Source organism: Lissotriton vulgaris, chromosome 12 (assembly GCF_964263255.1).
Source record: "Lissotriton vulgaris chromosome 12, aLisVul1.2, whole genome shotgun sequence".
NCBI lineage: Eukaryota > Metazoa > Chordata > Amphibia > Caudata > Salamandridae > Lissotriton > Lissotriton vulgaris.
This window is the reverse complement of record NC_141700.1, coordinates 170,380,130-170,403,121: the sequence shown is the minus strand read 5'-3', so window position 1 is coordinate 170,403,121 and position 22,992 is coordinate 170,380,130. Positions and strand designations below refer to the sequence as shown.

The following is a 22,992-nucleotide window of genomic DNA, read 5'->3' as shown; positions in this document are numbered from 1 at the left end:
GATTTTTTTCTTCTGCCTAGGAGGGTCCTCATCTACAAATGCCTCTGAATCACTGCTGGATGACTCTCTTGCAGCCATTGCTGTAGATCAGGAAAGTAGGAGATGAAGATAGTACACAGAACAGCTCTTGCTCTCTCCAAGTACAAAGCAATAGTGAAGGAAATGGGTGGGGATTTCATTCTTTGTAAAAAAAATTGTTAGCAACCAATGAAAAGTGTTATTTTAGGGTCACATGACCCGACGAGCTTACGCAGCGCGCTCCGGAGCACTTCCGGGTGCGTTTACGCGGCGCGATCGTAGGCGCTTCCGGGGTGCAAACGTGGCGCGATCTTGGGCGCTTCTGGGTGCGTTTACGCGGCGCGATCGTAGGCGCTTCCGAGGGCACTTACGTTGCGCGCCAAAGTGACGTCATCAAACTTTTACAGAAATACATAATCATTTTCCTTATTAAAAAAAACGGATTTTATTTGTATGGAACGAAATGTTTTGCATTATTATTAACTTTTCATTCATATTTTTTTTCACGAACGACAGTAGCGCTCTGGGTGCGCTTTCAGGTGAGCTTACCGGAGAGCTTAGCTGAAAGCTTCCCGGAGCGCGCACCCAGAGCGCAAAAGAAAAAAAATATATTAAAAAAATGAATACTTAAAAAAAAACAGCAAATTGTAAAAAAAAAAAAAGGTTAGAAACTCGATATAGAAAGGAATTAGCATTTAAAAAACCTAATGAAATTCACTGAAAAAAACATAGGTTTCACACCAGTTATAGTTAGCTGAAAATTTTACTGACATAAAACCATTGAAATTCCCACGTTATAGTTAGTTGGACTCACTATAACTTGCACGTGTAATGCACTGCTGATGACATCACATATTACATCACTCATGACATGGTCAGTGACATCACTCATGACATCACTGATGACAGAGAGACTGACCTACTTTCACTCGCTAATATATGTATTCACTAAGATACACTTAATAAGGCAGATATCCAATTATTTTTTTTTTAAAAACATCCATTAAGACAATAATTTAAACAAATATTCTTCCATCGACCTTAACATACATATATAAAACATATTTATTTATCTGAAAGACACACATTCACTGGATGGTGTCATCAGTGCATTACACGTGCAAGTTATAGTGAGTCCAACTAACTATAACGTGGGAATTTCAATGGTTTTATGTCAGTAAAATTTCCAGCTAACTATAACTGGTGTTAAACCTATGGTTTTTTCAGTGAATTTGATAGGTTTTTTAAATGCTAATTCCTAACTATAACTGGTGTGAAACCTATGGTTTTTTCAGTGAATATATATATATATATAATTTACAGAGGCTCTCATTCCGACGACTGGGAATGATACAAGCTATGGGAATCTATGAAAGTTACCAATACTGGAGAACTAAAGTTACAGGTAAGTAACTTGTTTCATCCGATGCATGTAGTAGATCCTTATAACCATACGCAATCAGAAGGTCCTTAGTTCTACCCTATGCTGGACTAACACTTTCTACTTTTGGACTTCAGTTCATGAATTCTGTCTGCTCCGTGTTGGCTCTGTGTATGTATTTTATTTATAATTGTTAAAAGTACTAGCAAACACCCAAATTCACCTTGTCAATGAAGAAAATGCAGACCTCACACAATGGAAAATGCACAAATAAGCGAGATCCTATTCAACAGAGTACCAGTTCTTGGTCAGCTTCCTAAATTTCTAGTAATTACCTTTTGGTTTAATTTGGGATAGAAGGGTGTTCCACAGCTTAGCAGCAACTACTGTGAAAGATGTGCTTTCTTGCATTGATCTCCCAAATCCAGTGGGCGAGTACTCTCCAGCAGAGCTAGGGGCAGGAATGCAGCCCAGGTATCCGAATAGGCAGCACCTGATAAGTAGATAGCACCCACCACCACATCCACCACTACATCCACCACCCGGAGCTAATCAGCAGTCATCAGCCAGGCTAGCTTGAATCCAGTGGCAAAGTGAGCAAGGGACCGAGGTATGGGCATACCCTGCCAACTTGGGGTATACAAAGCAAAACCAAAGGGGATTATGGACGGAGTGTTCTGTCTGAACTGGGGTGGCGGAGTGAGCTAAAGAATGATGATGGATTGAACCCAGAACAGTTGACTTTGTGCGAGTGCTTGCAATGTTCAACACTCCGTCCATCATCCCCTTTGGTTTTGCTTTGTTCGCCCTAAGTTGGCTGGGTATTACCAGACGTGGGTCCCTTGCTCACTTTGCCACTGGATACAAGCTAGCCTGGCTGATGACGGCTGATTAGCCAGAAACCGGTCCCAGGATGCTTGTTTCCGGTCCAGGGAAAACATGGTTTGGCAGTTCAGGCTGGACTGTTCCTATGAGGCACAGGGTCAGACTGATTTGCATATGGCCATGTCTGAACTGGGGTGGTAGAGTGAGCTAAAGAATGATCGATTAAACCCAGATCAGTTGACTGGGGGTGAGTGCTTGCAATTTTCAACACTCCGTCCATCATCCCCTTAGGTTTTGCTGTATTCAGGATAGGAGCATAAAGCTCTGCTCACTTTCGCCTATCTTTTTAATTGACTCCTGTCCCTGTCCTTTTTAAATGGTAGCTTGTATTGGTCAATAGGCTTAGTAGTACCTCCTTAGTACCACCTTGTCTCTTCTTGTAACCTCCTCTGAGGACACCCCCTGTTTAAATGTGTTGTTATTCCCTAGGTTTTAATTACATCCTCCGAGCACTATTTTCTTAAAGGGCTTCAGGCAGGACACATGCTTGGTCCTAAGCAAGGCTAGCAGTGGTTACTTTACTCACTAGCACATCTCACATTTATGAGACCTTCGATAAATTTCTCTCAATCAGCTCCACACAGAGTACAACCTAATCCGTAATTAATATAATTATTTTGTCACATTTCAAAGCTACTAATTGTATATATGGACATAGCTATTTGAATGTACCCGTGGTACTGTCTTGCATCCGATGCATTATGGTTAGTGTGGATTTACCATAACTTTTACAGGATGCAGTACCATATGTGACCAAAGGAGGTCCCATGGTACCTCTTTTGGCCACATATGGTACTGCACCCTACAACGTGGCTAGGTAAAAAGAAATTGGCATTTATAATGCTAATAACTCCAAGTGCGAGAGCGATTGGAAATTCAATGCAATAGGTCTCACATTTGTTAAAGTTAGAGCTGTTGGTGTTGAAAATGACTGTTTTTTTACTTTTGGTTTTTTATACCATTGGCAATAGTGTTATGTGCAAATATAACTCCACTGCAAATAAAAAGCAAAAGTAAAAATGTCGTTATTTTCAACACCAACAGCTCTAACTTTGACAACTGCTAGACCTATTGCATTGCAAATGCTTGTTTTCTGTAGCGGTCAGCGACTTCCGAAAGGAATTAAAATGTGAAAAGTTACTTTCCTTTACCTGCTCCCTGCCTATTTTTTTTTTTTGCCCCTGCCAGAAGGATCTGCATGAAACATGCCATGCCAAACCCAATTAAGATAAGTATTTTTTGTGGAAGTTTTTGTTCACATTTATCGAATGGCGCCAGAGTTGTTAGCAAAACAAAAAATGCCTTTACTCCGGAAAGTGTGATCTAACCAGAACAATGGAGGCATCATCTCATTTTCTTTTACGTATAAATAGTAGCCATCTGTGTATCTGTGTAACTGTGTTCTGAATGGCTGGAGGTTGAGTGCCTATCAGTCTATAAAATTGAAAAGTGAATTAATTAAAAGGATTATTTGGCGCTTTTTTGTGCATTTGAAGCAAAATGCTTGTTCGAGTATTCAGTTACATAGATGCTAGTAAATTTCTCACATTCTATTTTCCAATACCTCACATTTGTGAAGCAGAATTCTGTATAGAATTCTTAGCGAGTGAGAATAGTGTAATAATTCTCCATTCAAACCGGCAAAATGACTTCTATTCATTTTGTACGATTGAAATAATAATAATGCATTGTATAGCACAGATGGGCCACTGGGTACAAAAGCTGTTCTGCCTTCCCCACTTAAAAAACGATCAAAGTAAAAAATAAAATAAAAAATATGATATAAAGTTGTTAAATCGCTGTTTAAAATCTTGTGTTAATTCTGACAATCGTGATATGTTGACTGTTGTATGGAGAAACCATTAAAGTCATTCTTCTCTAAGGTGATTCATACTTTGGCCATAGCCAGCTATGAGACGGCATGTGCTACATAACACGGAGGAATGTGCTTGCCGACATACATTCACTGTAACTGAGACCCGCTGAGCAAATGCTGTAAGGAGCACATTCCTAGCCCTGAGCTAAAAGTGATCGGGGATAGAAGATTCTGAGGAAGCAGAAATCTTCTTTTATTCAGTTAGTTCTTATGTATTTTAAAGTTAAATGGGTTATTTTGGAATTATTACTTACTTGCATTATCTGCAGTATAAGAACTTTTTTGTTTTTCATTGCTCCATATCCACTTGAGTCTAATCATAAACTATGCATTTCTTTCTTACTAGCAAGCAACTTGCGTCACGGATAGTTTGCAGGCAAACTAAAACATTGTTACCACGAAACACATGACGCACATGCTTTTTCTAAGGCTCAGTTAGTTTTTGGTGCACTTATGTTTTGTTTGCAAGTACTGGGTCATGCTGCAAAACTCCTGTAATAGGATTATCCGAAATATCGGTCTGTACCCAAGGTTACACCCACTGCACTGTATTGCACAAAATCCCAATAAAGCTTGTAAAAAAGGTGTATTTATTTCTCACTTTATTAGCCAAAACGTGTTAACTATCGTAGTTCTCAAATGTCATAATACACACATCTACTAGGGCGGCAGTGAAAAAAATAAGTGTTATTGGGCAGCACTCGGCTTCATTAAAAATCATAGATTAAAGAGTCATTCTGTCTTTCTAGCTCAATTTGTCTTCTAAAGCATGTGCTGATCAAATGTAAGCATTTCTTATATTTGTTTCTGTTTTCTAGGTGAAAATATTTGGGAGCTTTAAAACTGGACTCTATTTACCGACCAGGTTAGCAAATTTTACTGTTTCTTTAATAATAAGTTACGCCGTAAAAGCTGCTTTATAGAAACATTAAGGTCTATGATTCTGTTATGTGCACACAATAGAGCTTGTAAATCACACCTCATATGATTTAGTTGTTGCATCCGTAGCCTAGTAAGAGCTATGTTGCCAGCTCCTTGTATGTTCCGTAGCTCTAGATCGAGCGATTCAAGTGTTTTACTGTGGCTGCCTTAGCAAAGAAAGTATGGTGATGGTTTATGCATGTTAAGTTTCTATTTTCGTATGTACTACCTACTGCCATCTTATAGTGAAGTTTAGGATGGGTAATAATGATCTATGCTTGTAAGAAAAAATATATATAAACAAGTCTATTTAGCCTACCTATTTGATACTGAATAACCTGCCCCTATAAAGTCTCTCCACCTTTGTTAGCTGTTCTTGACCTGTTTTTTTTGTATGTTAATCTGTCTCTGCCACTTGTTCTTTGACTTCTTGTTTTACATTGTGAAAACAAATCTTAATACTACTCGTGTTTTTTCAATAGTCTCTATCAATTTCCTTGTAACCAACCTTTCTTTCAGTCCATAACTAGCTAGCAGTGGTGCAGTGGCATTGAGGCACAAAGGTGTAAATCGTTAACAGTGCTATAGACCTAGCATCTACTGTTACTCAACAGTGGAGCAGTTGCATTAAGGCCTTTGGCACCTTGCTTCAGTTTATTGGTGTTTTACCCTCTTTAACCTCTTCCGTACTCATGACGAGCCCAGCTCGTCATGTGTCACGTTGCCACTTGACGAGCTGAGCTCGTCATGACACGTGCGGTGCTCACACGCGGGCCAATTCCCCCGCTGTGCTGAGCGTTCTATAGAAACGGGCGTGGTCATGAGATCAGCTCGTCATGAGCACAGCACCACCGCGTTGCGTGACGAGCGGAGCTGGTCAATAGCACCACGGCGCTGTGCGCGCCTCCCCTCCCCCCAGCACAGCGGGGCAATTAGCCCCCGCAGGGAAGGTGTTAACATGAGTGATAGAGAATTCAAAAAAGGGCTGCACTTTCTAAGTTCCCTTTTTGTTTTTTACTGTTGCATCATTGGCATGATGAAAAATTGTATTCACATTGTCCTGTTCATTCATGTTTGTTCTACCAGGAATTGTGAATTTAATTATTCCCTATTTTGGGAGACAAGGACTCGCCCGCAAAGAGGGTGCCTCAGAAAGGGAGAGGGTACGTTCACAGGTATAAAATAAACAAAAACTCCCAGATAAGCAGAAAAGGACTACATTGAGAGAACAAGTCGGAGTATGTGTACGCTTGTGTATTATTTTATTTTTCATGTGCCAGCAAGTGTGCAGGCTGGCTTCTGGCCTTAGCCCGTTCTATTGCTGTAAGTATTTTGGTCCTATACATGGCCTATTTTGTGGTAATTATTTAAAGTTTTGGACCATCCATGGCAGTGTGGTGCCTTCCTTGACTAAATGCTGGTCATGGTACTTTTTGCAGTAATTCTTTCCATTTCAGGTCAAGACCTTACCTGTTGGGGTTAGTGCCAGGCATTTCAGGCTTTTCATGGCAGGATGGTGTTTGCACTGAACATAATGCTAGCCTAGGCATATAGGTGATAAATTCTACTATTTTGTGCCAACCCATGACATGGTAGTAGTAATTTTGTGGCGATTAATGTCGTGTGCTGGTGATGCATGGGCATGGCAGAGTTTCTTTTTGTTTCTTGTTTTGCAGTAGTAATGGGGAGTACTTGATAAAAATGAAAATCGTTGCTTGGGCACCAAACTCGTATTTACAACAAATGAGAAGGTAGCATTTCTGTAAAAAATGATTTTTTCCCCCTGAATATGAAGTGGAAATAAAGTTTGGTCCAAAAGGAAGACTGTATGCTTGATAGCAGATATTTGTATTTCATAAACCGGCAAGCAGATGTTTGGTGATAAGATTACTGTATTTTAAATATATGTAAAACCGATATAGAAGTGATTATTTCTATTTCTAATCCAAGCTCTACTGTGTAAGATTAGGGTTTTGCAATCCCTCTAACAATTTAATGAAGAATTATAAATTCAGGCTACTGAAAGAGCTCCAGGAATGCTTGTTTCTGATGTACACCTCATTAAAAACAAGCATTTGCAATGCAATAGGTCTCGCATTTACTTGAGTTTGAGCTATTGGCATTGTAAATGCCAATGCCATTTTTTATGTTTTGGTTTTTAAAACAGATAAATAAATGGCATTGTCATTTATAATGCCATTAGCTTAAACTAGCGTAAATGCAAGACCTATTGCATTGTAAATGCTTGTTCTCTTCTGCACACACAAAACATCAATCCTCATAGTGATGGCCAAGGACAGCTTTAGCACTGGTGGGGCAGAATTGGGTTGCAGCTGAAGGCAGTGTGAGTTTCTCTCAGTGGGGCAGTAAGGTGTTCAATGGGGGATGGGATGTGGCACTCTGCCGATGACAGAAACTGCAAGGCTCTGAGACAAATGGCTTGTGATAGCACTTTTAAGCGTATTTGGGACATTCTGCAAATGGCAACGTTTTCAGATGAATGTATAGTGTTGACCAATAACAACTGAGCGCATGTGTGCAGTGCCACCTTAAATATATGTGGAAAAATACTAGCTGTACCGTCGTATTTTGCTTGTGGCAAAAATAAATGTGAATATATACAGAAAAAATGTCCCAAAAATAAATATGGATAAATGCAGACGGAAATGGCAAAAAAATAAATACCATAAAACCGGGAGCCCTATTTATAATGCTACTTTAATATATGGCACAATGAGTGCTACTGCCTACTAGTAGCATTTAATTTACAGGCCCTGGGTACAGGCAGTACCATTTAATAGGGACTTGCAAGAACAATAAATGTATCATTTACTGTGACTTTCTAAGTAAAAGTGCCAATGAGGTGTATATCAATCTTGCCATGTTTAAGGGAGGGAGCACAAGCATCTTACCACCAGTGCACAGAGTCCTAAAGCGAAAAAAACATGTTAGCAAAAGTAGGGGAGTGAATGTGAAAGGTCTGAGGGAGTACCATGTCAGGTCTAACACTCACTATACCACATATTGTGACAGACTGGTCTCTCAGTTTATCCTACTGTAGGTTACATTACTAAGAGGACCTGAACATAGGGTTTAAATGTACACTATGTGGTCAATAAAAAGTGAAAGTAGGCCTGTTAAAGTATTTCTCCACCTACCTGCTGGGACTAGAGGTGGTTCAATCAGCACCATGCGTAGAAGGGCTGGAAATGCTATTTGGACTGGAGTATGCTTTAATTACTTATGGTAAAGATCATCACTTCAATTCAGTAATCCTTGTTTCAGCATTTACTTAATTTCAGGTTGCAACCCGACAGTAGGGTCCTGCTTCGGCCTCCTCCTAAATCAAAACCACCCCACACCAGGAGGTTTAATTGTCACACTTGAGTTATTCATAAATAAGAATAGGGAAATCACTCCTGAGTTATAGATTACAAGGTCCTAGTCTAAAAACCTTTTGTCTCCAGATGATCTGCTTGAAAGCTGTCATAGGAATTGAAGTTAAGCCAAATACCAAATGCAGCTATGAGCAGGACTTTGCTTACCTTGACTAAGGAAGCAGCTATGCCTCTCTCTTATTCTGACCGAGCACCTCCGCGTGAGTCAGAGCACATGCCAAAGATGTAGCAGTCGTAAGGCAACAATTAAGTAATGAAAAACAGTTTGACCTCTTTCTCTGCTACATTAAAATTGACAAAAAATAACGAATTTGATCTAGTCTGAGGAAAAAGAAGGTGGCAAATTAGTCTCCTGATTAATACGAACAGTCCATGTCACATTAACAATGAAAGCCGGCCTACCTAATGACTGACCTACTTATTAAGACACACGTGTAAATAGGCCCTCAAATAAGGGAGTCCAGTTTATTTGATGCATAATGGGGTTGATGAAAAATAGAAAAATACATTCACTAACTGTGCTTTAAAGAATGTTCAGTCGAGGGAAGAGGGAATCTTGGAAGTAGTTGAGAAAAAATGATCCTTTATGTGGTAAGAAACCTTCACTGAGGATAGGAAATGCGGATTTCTCTGAGAAGGCATTCTGCCAATCTCTCGGGGTAAACAAATCAACACAGGATACCTGGAATGCTCCTGTTATTGACCACTGTAATCAGTGGTGTAACGAATCTTGAGGGCCCCCCCCTGCAGGGTGGGTGGAGGGGCTCCCTCCGGACTCAATATGGAGCTCTCCGGCCGAAGTGCGTGCTGAAGAGGCCCCCCGCACCGCTGTGGCTGTCGGGGCCTGTGTTATGCACCTGACTGTAATGTGAAATAAGACAGCTAATCCCATGTCAAATTTCTCCTGAAGCTAATGAAGCACTGTGAATGCCTTGCAGTCCTATGAATGGGACATCCTTGTGTGAAACAAAGGCTGACTTGAGGAGCAGTGACTATCATAGGATCTAAAGATTGAGCTGAGAACAGAGATAGCTAGGTCAGGAGAAAGACTACTTATCTACTCTGTTGACATCCATGCAGGTAGATGTAAATCCTCAAAGCTCTACAAGGCGAGGAGAGAAAAGGTAAATGGACTGTGGTCCATTTGGAGCGTCCAATCGAGAGCCAAGGACTGCTTGTAAAACCAGGGAACCCATTTTATCCTCAGTGAGCTAAAAAAAACTACCACAGCCTAAGCGGCGATGTTCCTCTAATTATGAGCCAAACCGCCTGGAAATGAGGGGAAATAGCAAAGCATATAGGAGCGGGCTGTCCCGTTCCAACTCTTCTAAAAGAAATTGGAAGAAGTGAGGCAGTAACACATTCTGCTGACGGGCATAGAAGTCCCAGTGGGAGAGACAGAATTACAGGGATGAAGGAAAGATCCTGCCTAACCTCTCTGATGTGAAAGGGGGAGATGGACATCAAGTGGACCTTCGTTGAGAATGATCCCTCTCAAAAAGTCAAACCAGCCGTAGAAGCTAAATGGAGTGATGTGTGTCACTGCTTTCAGTCCACATTGCCATTGTACATTCTTGGCGACAGTTGCCACCTACAATGAAGAGGGAAGGACATTAATGAGCACTCTCAACATCAGGACCCTCTTATTGTGGCTCACAGAAAATAACACTTGAGGATGCACCAACTGGGGGCACTTATTTAGGGGGTTTTGGGGCAACCTAACATGTAAGTCACCACCATCAATGCCCTGTTTTTTGCTTATGGACTAACCAAGCTTAGCCAGGTCTTCTTCATGATCACTTGCGCATGACAGGGGTAAGATTGCGCTTTCATTGCGGATTTGTCGAGTGGGCTGGCACACACACCAGGGGTCAGGCTCAGTCCCGCAGCCCACTTATCACACTGCACTCACTACTCACTACTCTGCACTCACTACTCACTACTCTGCACTCACTACTCTGCACTCACTACTCTGCACTCACTACTCTGCACTCACTACTCACTACTCTGCACTCACTACTCTGCACTCACTACTCACTACTCTGCACTCACTACTCACTACTCTGCACTCACTACTCACTACTCTGCACTCACTACTCACTACTCTGCACTCACTACTCTGTACTCACTACTCACTACTCTGCACTCACTACTCACTACTCTGCACTCACTACTCACTACTCTGCCCTCACTACTCACTACTCTGCACTCACTACTCACTACTCTGCACTCACTACTCTGCACTCACTACTCTGCACTCACTACTCTGCACTCACTACTCTGCACTCACTACTCTGCACTCACTACTCTGCACTCACTACTCTGCACTCACTACTCTGCACTCACTACTCTGCACTCACTACTCTGCACTCACTACTCTGCACTCACTACTCTGCACTCACTACTCTGCACTCACTACTCTGCACTCACTACTCTGCACTCACTACTCACTACTCTGCACTCACTACTCACTACTCTGCACTCACTACTCACTACTCTGCACTCACTACTCACTACTCTGCACTCACTACTCACTACTCTGCACTCACTACTCACTACTCTGCACTCACTACTCACTACTCTGCACTCACTACTCACTACTCTGCACTCACTACTCACTACTCTGCACTCACTACTCACTACTCTGCACTCACTACTCACTACTCTGCACTCACTACTCTGCACTCACTACTCTGCACTCACTACTCTGCACTCACTACTCTGCACTCACTACTCTGCACTCACTACTCTGCACTCACTACTCTGCACTCACTACTCTGCACTCACTACTCTGCACTCACTACTCTGCACTCACTACTCTGCACTCACTACTCTGCACTCACTACTCTGCACTCACTACTCTGCACTCACTACTCTGCACTCACTACTCACTACTCTGCACTCACTACTCACTACTCACTACTCACTACTCACTACTCACTACTCACTACTCACTACTCTGCACTCACTACTCACTACTCTGCACTCACTACTCACTACTCTGCACTCACTACTCACTACTCTGCACTCACTACTCACTACTCTGCACTCACTACTCTGCACTCACTACTCTGCACTCACTACTCACTACTCTGCACTCACTACTCTGCACTCACTACTCACTACTCTGCACTCACTACTCACTACTCTGCACTCACTACTCTGCACTCACTACTCTGCACTCACTACTCTGCACTCACTACTCTGCACTCACTACTCTGCACTCACTACTCTGCACTCACTACTCTGCACTCACTACTCACTACTCTGCACTCACTACTCACTACTCTGCACTCACTACTCACTACTCTGCACTCACTACTCACTACTCTGCACTCTACTCTGCACTCACTACTCTGCACTCACTACTCACTACTCTGCACTCACTACTCACTACTCTGCACTCACTACTCTGCACTCACTACTCTGCACTCACTACTCTGCACTCACTACTCTGCACTCACTACTCTGCACTCACTACTCACTACTCTGCACTCACTACTCACTACTCTGCACTCACTACTCTGCACTCACTACTCTGCACTCACTACTCACTACTCTGCACTCACTACTCACTACTCTGCACTCACTACTCACTACTCTGCACTCACTACTCACTACTCTGCACTCACTACTCACTACTCTGCACTCACTACTCTGCACTCACTACTCACTACTCACTACTCACTACTCTGCACTCACTACTCACTACTCTGCACTCACTACTCACTACTCTGCACTCACTACTCACTAGTCTGCACTCACTACTCTGCACTCACTACTCTGCACTCACTACTCTGCACTCACTACTCTGCACTCACTACTCTGCACTCACTACTCTGCACTCACTACTCTGCACTCACTACTCTGCACTCACTACTCTGCACTCACTACTCACTACTCTGCACTCACTACTCACTACTCTGCACTCACTACTCACTACTCTGCACTCACTACTCACTACTCTGCACTCACTACTCTGCACTCACTACTCACTACTCTGCACTCACTACTCACTACTCTGCACTCACTACTCACTACTCTGCACTCACTACTCACTAGTCTGCACTCACTACTCTGCACTCACTACTCACTAGTCTGCACTCACTACTCTGCACTCACTACTCTGCACTCACTACTCTGCACTCACTACTCTGCACTCACTACTCTGCACTCACTACTCTGCACTCACTACTCTGCACTCACTACTCTGCACTCACTACTCTGCACTCACTACTCACTACTCTGCACTCACTACTCTGCACTCACTACTCTGCACTCACTACTCTGCACTCACTACTCTGCACTCACTACTCTGCACTCACTACTCTGCACTCACTACTCTGCACTCACTACTCTGCACTCACTACTCTGCACTCACTATTCACTACTCTGCACTCACTACTCACTACTCTGCACTCACTACTCACTACTCTGCACTCACTACTCACTACTCTGCACTCACTACTCACTACTCTGCACTCACTACTCACTACTCTGCACTCACTACTCTGCACTCACTACTCTGCACTCACTACTCTGCACTCACTACTCTGCACTCACTACTCACTACTCTGCACTCACTACTCTGCACTCACTACTCACTAGTCTGCACTCACTACCCACTACTCTGCACGCACTACTCAGCACTCACTACTCTGCACTCTGCACTCACTACTCTGCACTCTGCACTCTGCACTCTGCACTCACTACTCTGCACTCTGCACTCACTACTCTGCACTCTGCACTCACTACTCTGCACTCTGCACTCACTACTCTGCACTCACTACTCACTACTCTGCACTCACTACTCTGCACTCACTACTCACTACTCTGCACGCACTACTCACTACTCTGCACGCACTACTCAGCACTCACTACTCTGCACTCTGCACTCACTACTCTGCACTCACTACTCTGCACTCACTACTCTGCACTCACTACTCTGCACTCACTACTCTGCACTCACTACTCTGCACTCACTACTCTGCACTCACTACTCTGCACTCACTGCTCTGCACTCACTGCTCTGCACTCACTACTCACTGCTCTGCACTCACTACTCACTGCTCTGCACTCACTACTCTGCACTCTGCACTCACTATTCTGCACTCTGCACTCACTATTCTGCACTCTGCACTCACTATTCTGCACTCTGCACTCACTACTCTGCACTCACTACTCTGCACTCACTACTCTGCACTCACTACTCTGCACTCACTACTCTGCACTCACTACTCTGCACTCACTACTCTGCACTCACTACTCTGCACTCACTACTCTGCACTCACTACTCTGCACGCACTACTCTGCACTCTGCACTCACTACTCTGCACTCACTACTCTGCACTCACTACTCTGCACTCACTACTCTGCACTCACTACTCTGCACTCACTACTCTGCACTCACTACTCTGCACTCACTACTCTGCACTCACTACTCTGCACTCACTACTCTGCACTCACTACTCTGCACTCACTACTCTGCACTCTGCACTCACTACTCTGCACTCACTACTCATTACTCTGCACTCACTACTCACTACTCTGCACTCACTACTCTGCACTCACTACTCTGCACTCACTACTCTGCACTCACCACTCACTACTCTGCACTCACTACTCTGCACTCACTACTCTGCACTCTGCACTCACTACTCTACACTCACTACTCGGAATATGAGCTAGAAACTGAAAACTGTTATTACCAATAAATGTAGGGTTGGGCCACTTGTTCCCAGCATGCCTTGAAGATGCAAGGCCCGTTACATGTATTCTACTCTGTTCTTGTCCCGTTCCCCCTGTCTCTGTAGAGAGCCACCCATTGGCATCATAGGATGAATGAAGCGCTTTGTCTAGGGCCAATTACTGGTATTGATTTTTCAGCTCAATCTTACTTCAGGCAGCTGCTCCACTATCTATTAATATGACGTGCAATGTGCAATCCGAGATGTGCAGTGAGCGGGAAGGACACAGCACTGTGGAGTGGAAAACAGAATATGATGGCAACTCTATCCCACAGTCCTGCAGTCACAAGCAAACACAAAGGTGTGTCTCACTACAAAAGAGCTCACAGGATGTCACAGTGATTCACTTCAGGACTGTGGCTGCAACTCTACAGCAACTGCACCAACTCAATGCCAAAGGCTGTCGCAGGAGCAAAGAAGACTAATGTAGTGCAAAGCCATACACTGCAGCTACAAAGGGTGGCAGGACCATGTCAACACTGCCCCATTGTAGCCAAAGAGGAATAGATACAGACAAATAAAGAAAAGCACAAATTCCTCACAGTCAAAACAAGCGTATGACAGTATTTATACATAGAAGTAAGATTATAAAGACAGAGCATTACCTAACCAAGTACTGTAGTCATAGCAAACACGACCTTCCCTCACATAAATACATGGCCAAATGGATACAGCAAACCAGGAGTTTAAAGCACACGTGACCTTTCAAAGCAAACATGCTACAAAGAGACACCAAGCAACACGCTAAATCTCTCCACCAGCTCAACACTGAGAACACTTGAGAAAGAGATATCTAAATAATCCAACACAGCACGGAAATAAGACAGAATGGCTTATCCCATCTTTACATATTGCACTAGCAACTAGAACTCAACAGGCAAACTAACAAAAGCCAGTGCCGTTGTTAGAGTGGCGTTGTGAGTCTCGTCTACATGCAGATAAGATGGACACGCTTTCATTTAGCAGCCAAATATACAATAACTCTTACTGCCCCCGGAATTCCGCCGCGGCCGCACCGGAAGTCAGGCAAGGTCGCCTGTGACGGGGGCGGAGCCGCGTCTGGACCGGAAGAGGAGGCAGGCGGAGGAAATGCGTGGAGCGGCCCGGGGCTCCTGCGAGCGTGGAGAGTCCCGGGGCCGACAACAGGACGTTGCACACGTGTTGCGGGGCTCCCTTGACCAAGAGGGAGTCCCGGGAAAGGAGCCGCAGCGTCAACTCTCCCTGCCGGTGTCAACTCTCCCTGCCGGTGCGGAGAGCGGAGTCCCCCAGATTGCCACAGTAAGTTAAAGGGGAGAGGGGGGGGGGGGCGGTGCGCGCTTGTGTGTGGTTGTGTGTGTGTGGTTGTGGTTGTGTGTGTGTGTGTGTGTGGATGTGTGCGCATGTGTGTGGGTGTGCGCGTGTGTGTGTGTGTATGAGTGGGGGGGTTCTGTATGTATGTGCGTGCGTGAGCGCTTCTGTTTCTATGTATGCGCATGCGTGTGTTGTGTGGGAGCCTCGCGCAGCGCTTGTACTAATGCGCGTGCCAGTTTAGATTCGCCTGCGCGTGCCAGGAGTGTCTCCTGGGAAGCACACTCGCTGACAAAAGATCTCAGCGGAGACGCGCTTCCGCGCGGCTAGCCGAGACCTAAAAAAGACTATTTACAATTTTATACATGACAGTATTATACAGGTTAAAAACACATACATCGGCTTTTATACATTTTTATAGAACATGTCTTCTGACACTACTTAATGTCATTCTTTAAACAGTATATTCTTTACACTAGATGGACGAACGGGAGAGAACAAGGGAGGAACTACTTTCTAGTGTTACATAACCAAATGTGTCAGCACAAGCAGTCAAAGGACATACCTTAAACAGTCAATCTAGATAGTTCTGGTTGAAAAAATCTTTATCAGTTCTTTGTTGAAAGTTTCTTGAGAATTATTAATGGTGATACTGAAAATATTAAAAAATATATAATTTTGTCAGTACGGTTGCACTGCAGGAGTATCTAGCTTTAGAGTTGATTATTTATTATACTTACTGGTATTTCAGAAAAAGGGATATTTTATTTGGTGACCCTTTGTCGATTCTTCATCTGATTAAGATATCATATTTGATGGTCGGAAGGTCAGTTTATACATAGATGGCAACCTAAGGTAAATAATATTAATTGTAAATTCTTGTCTAACACAGGGTCACATTTATTTATAATTTTCATAAGTAATTCCATGGGAATAGTTTTCGGTATTTTTAAATACACGAAGAGTGAGTGGAATTCATGTGTGTATGAACACAAGAGCCCTATTCTAGCAAAATAACAGTGAATGTATATATATAACTAGACATAAGGAACAATAATACTCAGTTAATGACAGACTACTAATAGTAAAACCATATTGGTTCTATTATAGAAAAGGAAAATAATTTTTGCCTACAGGGTTATAAATAGCACATAAAACTGAAAAAGGTGGCAAGGTTGCTCTCGAATTAAGAAATTGAAAACATCAAAACTGCGCCATATTGTGACACAAGAATGTTATCCATGTTCTGGATCCAATGAAGAGTGGCAAATGTTCAGAAAATATTAACAGAAGACGTTATTTTAAAAGATCAAAAGGAATCAGAGAGACCGGTGTCTAAAACCTTTGGACCAATGTTTTTTTATATGCAGAGTTCTATTGTTTGACTCCCACAGTTAATGGCCAAGTTGCAGTGGATTAAAACCAGCTTCTTCGTATTGGTGCAGAAAAATGTAGGCTAGTGTTGTTAAGACTCTCAAAGCAATGGTTTTGACAAAGTATTTTTTATATAAAATTCGAGGCAATCTTATTTACAAAAATTATGTCCAACTGGGTCCTCAGGTCACGTTAATATACCGCTTAGAAGCATCAATATCATGGCTTTAGACTCCAGTTCGTGGACTGAGAGAGTTTCCCCTCTTGTGCTTATAGCAAAAATCGGGCCGTTTTTTCAAAGTCAGACTCACCCGGATATGGTAGTATCGGTCCGTAGGAAGGGTCCTCGATCGTATCTGCTCCAACAGCAATCACCACGATACTGAGGAGGCAGACCCTGCTTCTTATATACTATGTTTAATTGAGAATTAAGCCATATTGTTCAGTCACCAATTATCGCTAATTTGTGCGCTTTTTTGAAAAGAGTTTGTATTTGTTATAAACTTATAAGCCAAAATGAGCGCCATCTTGGAGTGTCATTGTTGAGTATGGGATGTCTTTATATTCGGACTCGCCACATTTATTGAATAAACAGATTACTTCGTGTTCAAATCAAATTATTGCTAGGATTATAAACGAAATATTTGGATGTTAAGATAGTGCGTATTGCGAAATATTAATTTGTAACACGGTCGTCCTCGACCGTACCTAATTATCTTTGAGGGAAAGAGCAACATACTGATTATATAGTCGGGCGATATCGGGAACTAAATTAAACAGTATAGATCAGACGTTTGTCTGAATGACGGCGTGGGAATTGTTATTCTAGTCCCGCCATCTTGGTGCAGTAAAACACTCTGTTTCCAAGGCAACCTAATTTCGAACAAGATCGAAAATGAACTACAGTGGCAATATGTACTACCAGTTTGTACACATCTCACGACGAGCGGCGTGTAGCCAGTGCCACTCGTTGATATAGAGTCGTTAAAATAATAGCTATTATCCACACCAGATTTAACAGGGGAAACAGGTTAATTGTTGTATGGATGCCACCATCTTGGCGCAGGTAATCATCCCAGGGTTTATTTACCATTTTTACGATATAACAAAAAGGTCAGCTGGAGCCATCAGCCCTCTTAACATTCACTCAATTGAAGTTGCAGTTCGGTGTAATGAAGATCTAACTACATCGATCTATTCTTTAAACTGCACAGAACACCAAAGTTTTCAATATTAACATTCATATAGCAACTTAACATTTACTCAATTAAAGTTGCAGTATGTTGTATTAACCCATTTAGCGCGTCGAACATTCCGCCCCAGTGCGGACGTTCGATCGCACTAACGGGATTCGGACGTCCAACGGTCGTGCGCAGCACCAGCGAGGTAGTGCATGCGACGACCGTTGGACGTTCGCAGCACGGAAAGGGTTAAGGATCTAAGTGCATCTATCTATTCTCTGAATTACACACAACATCAGAGTTTTAAATATCAACATTCATATGACAATAAAACCTGGGAATCATACAGTTATTAACAGTATGTTGAACTTCAAAAACTGGGTAACACGATTTCTTTTTTAGCAGATAATAGTAAGGTCTGATATCAAAAAAAGATGAGGAGAGAAACAGTAAAAAACAGAAGTAAGTCTGTTAGGGTATACGGATTATTACCCATATTGGTCTTGTATCATTCCTATGATCCAAAATCAATTATTATACCCTTGCTATGAATCCGAAGAGATTACAGTAAATCATATTTTTAGCATACAAGGTACAGAAATACATATGCATAATCACAGTCTGTTCTTGATGGTCTAAGAAGGATCTTTAGTCTCTTACAAAAGTGATGAAATTCATTATTGATGTTGAGACCAGAGATCACACTTCTGAGTTTGCAAATCCAAAGGGATTCCATCTTTCTCAGGTGTACAGTTCTATCGCCACCCCTAGCATTATACTTTAAATGGTCAATCGCATGAAAGGTGATATTCTGATTTTCGGGATGGGTCTCCAATATATGTTGTACTATTGGGTTGGACATATCACTATGTCTGATATTCCTTAGATGTTCCTGTATCCGTACTTTAAGACCTCTGGTGCTACTGCCCACATAAATTTTATTACATGCACACCTAATAACATATACAGTGTGAGTGGTATTGCAGTTGATGAACGTTTTTATGTGGTATTCTTTTGGACCATTATACTTAAATGTTTTCTTTTTATTCAGGCCAAATGGACAGACCGAACATGTCCCACAGGTGTAAAAGCCATTAGGCTTTTCAGGGAGCCAGGGCGCTAACTTAGGTTTAGTAACATAGTTGGGACATAATAGATTTTTTTTATGGTACATCCCTTTCGATACAAAACCTTAGGCTTGATGGATACTAAATCAGATGAAAGCGTTTCAGATCTAAGTAAGTGCCAGTTCTTTCTTAGGATGTTATAGATATGATTACTATAAATCCTATAAACCGACGCATCTCTCCAGGGATGGGGAGCTCATGTACTCCACTACACAGTGCAGGGGCTATGGACCGCACAGCAAAAGAAGATGCGCATCAACCTTTTGGAATTGATGGCAATCTTCATGGCAATGAAAGCTTTCAAAGTACACTTGTGCAACAAGGTCGTGTTGATCCGGACGGACAACATGACTTCCATGTACTACATACAGAAGCGGGGAGGAACACACTCTCCACAGTTGTCTCATCTGGCTCAGAGCATGTGGAAATGGGCCATTCAGAGGAACATCTTCCTCATGGCGGAACACCTTCGGGCAAGGACAACCAGATGGCGGATCTGCTCAGCAGACACAGCCACCAGATGCACGAGTGGGAGATACATCCATCAGTACTCCAACCGTACTTCCAGCAGTGGGGTCATCCAGAGATAGACCTACTGCCACAAGGGAAAACGCAAAATGCCAAAGCTTCGCCGCCAGGTTCCCACATCCGCAGTCACAAGGCAATGCAATATGGATGAACTGGTCAGGCAGGTTTGCGTACGCTTTTCCCCCAGCACCTCTAATACCGCTGGTGGCACGCAAGCTGAAGCAACAATCGATGACACTCATCCTGGATGCTCCAACGTGGGCACGCCAGCCATGGTTCACCACGCTAGTAGAACTTTCCGTTCTAACACCCAGACTTTTAACGCAGAGCCATGGCGAAATTCAGCACCCAGATCCGCAACAGCTCAACCTGGCAATCTGGCTCCTGAAGTCTTAGAATTTGGCTACCTCAACTTGCCACCAGAATGTATGAACATCATCAAGGAGGCAAGAAGACCCACAACCAGAGCATGTTATGCGGCTAAATGGAAAAGGTTTGTCATAGATTGTAACAATAATGACATTAACCCACTAGATGCATCTATTCAAAACATTATCTGTTATTTGTTGCACTTATACAGATGTAGTCTGGCGTACAGTTCCATTTGTATACATTTATCCGCAATAGCAGCTTATCTTCAGAACAGGCAGCACCTCTCACTATTCAGCGTGCCTGCCATTAAAGCTTTTCTGGAGGGACTCAAAAGAGTGATCCCTCCCAGACACCCACCTTCACCAGTCTGGAACCTGAATGTGGTCATCACCAGACTGATGGGACCACCTTTTGAACCTCTGCACTCTTGTGAGATTCAATTTCTGACCTGGAAAGTTGCTTTCCTAGTAGCAATTACCTCACTAAGAAGAGTTAGTGAACTCCAGGCACTAACCATTCAAGAGCCATTCATACAGGTCCACGCAAACAGTTCTACTACGCACCAAGCCTACATTCATGCCTAAGGTGATTTCGCAGTTCCACATGAACCAAACCATAGAGCTGCCTGTTTTCTATCCTAATCCGGAAAATTTCGCAGAGAGATCTCTACACACATTAGACGTCAAGAGAGCTCTTATGTACTATATAGACAGAACAAAAGATTTCAGGAAAACAAAACAACTGGTTGTTGCCTTTTCTCCACAGCACAAAGGCAACCCCATTTCCAAAGCAGGAAAAGCCGCTAACCATTCCTCCAAGAGCACACTCCACACGTACGTTAGGAGCATCCCTGGCTTTCCTGGGGAATATTCCTTTAGAAGAGATATGTAAAGCAGCCACATGGTCCACTACACATACATTTACGAAACACTACTGCGTAGATGTACATTCAAGACAGCTGGCAGCTGCAGGACAGGCTGTTCTCAAAACTCTTTTTCAGACTGCTGCAGCTGGCACGGGCAGCCGCTGCTAACAAGAGGGACTGCTATATAATCTATGCACAGATATGAATTCAGCAGCCCACATGCCTCGAATCGAATATGCTACTTACCAGTATGCATCTGTTCTTGGCATGTAGGGCTGCTGACATTCATATCGCCCACCCTCCTCCCCGGCGCCTGTAGCAGCTGTAGCATCCTAAATTACTATGTAGCATGAACATCACTCACTGTATTACACTCCATCTCTGCCACAATGGCGAAAAACAATCTGAGGATGGAGAGGATGCCCATGCGCACTGTAGTCCAGGGGAGGAGCCACCTATCTCGGGATACTTCGAAGACTCTTCCAGGACAACAATGTTCAATCATCCGGACCCAACACTAGGCGGCGATCTATGCACAGATATGAATGTCAGCAGCCCTACATTCCAAGAACAGATGCATACTGGTAAGTAGCATATTCGTTCCAAGGCAGCACTCGCTCGGCGACACTTTTCATCACGAGTGGAGCTACGGTCTGTTGTTCGCCTTTCCGCCTATACCATTACTGCCCAGAGTGCGGAAGAAGATCAGGCGAGACCAGGCCCAAGTCATCCTTGTGGCTCTGGACTGGGCACGAAGATACTGGTATCCCGAGCTACTCAGCATGTCAGTCGATCCCCCGATTCGTCTGCCTCTTCAGGAGGACCTTCTGTCGCAGCAGCAGGGGATGGTCCTCCACCCGAACCTGTCAAGTCTCCACCTACTTGCGTGGAGATTGAGCAGTGGCAGTTGAGGCCATTTGACTTGCCTCCTGAAGTCTGTGACGTGATTCTGGCAGCCAGGCTTCCCTCCACAAAAAGTTTATGCCTGCAGGTGGAACAAATTTGTGGCATGGATCCACTCTCTGCCCCCCTTTCAGAGGTTCTCCTCTTCCTTCTTTCTCTTGCCCAGTAGGGCTCTGCTCTGGGCACTTTCAAGGGCTACCTCTCGGCCATTTCAGCCTTCTTAAGGCTTCCTGATCAGCCTTCTCTTTTCAAGTCCCCTGTAGTAAATAGATTCTTGGAAGGCATCACACACAATTTTCCTCCTGTTCCCTTCGTGATGCCTCAATGGGACTTGAATCTTGTACTTGCGTATCTGGTGTGCGCTCCCTTTGAACCACTTCATAACTGTCCACTTCATCTGCTAACTCTTAAAACTGCATTCAAGGTTGCCATCACCTCTGCCAGTAGAGTGAGTGAACTTCAGGCTCTATTTTCTAAACCTCCTTTCCTCTCTGTCCATCCAGACAAGGTTGTTTTGAGGACTCGTCCTTCTTTCCTGCCCAAGGTGGTCACAGCCTTTCATATCGGACAGTCCATCACCTTGCCCACCTTCTTTCCAGCTCCGCTGTCCTATCTAGATTGCACACGCCTGTTCCGGGTCGACAACGAGCTCTTTGTTGGTTACGTAGGTGCTAAGAAGGGACGGGCGGTGCACAAGCGGACCATCTCTCGGTGGGTCGTCTTGTGCATCCAGGTTTGCTACTCTTTGGCGAAAATGGATCCTCCTGTTGGGTGGCATGCCCATTCCACTCGGGCCACGGCGGCTACTACTGTCCTGGGTCGGGAAGTCCCCTTGCAGGACATCTGTCAGGGTGCTATGTGGGCCTCGCTGCACACGTTTGCTAGGCACTACTGCCTAGACAGCCAAGTCTGGAGAGATGGCTTTTTCGGTTGTTCCGTTCTCCGGGACTTTCTGGTGTGATCTTGGTTGGCAGACCCACCACCGGGGTTGGTATTGCTGGGGTATCTATTCTAAGGTAAGGAATCTAACACGAACGTGTTTCTTTCAGATGCACAAGTTACTTGGCTTCGGTAACGATACATCTGTAAGAAACATTAGTTAGTGTTAGATTCCTTACCGCCCCACCCA

The 22,992-nt window shown here is 43.6% G+C and overlaps 1 protein-coding gene across 1 annotated transcript in view; it reads left to right on the top strand.

Annotated features, from left to right (window-relative positions):
- Positions 1-22,992, top strand: part of TENT4B (terminal nucleotidyltransferase 4B) — a 253,022-nt gene that overhangs the window by 72,819 nt on the left and 157,211 nt on the right. The window contains exon 3 of the mRNA XM_086947703.1: positions 4,979-5,025. Within this exon, the coding sequence (XP_086803829.1) occupies positions 4,979-5,025 (47 nt within the window). The remainder of the gene's footprint in view (positions 1-4,978; positions 5,026-22,992) is intronic.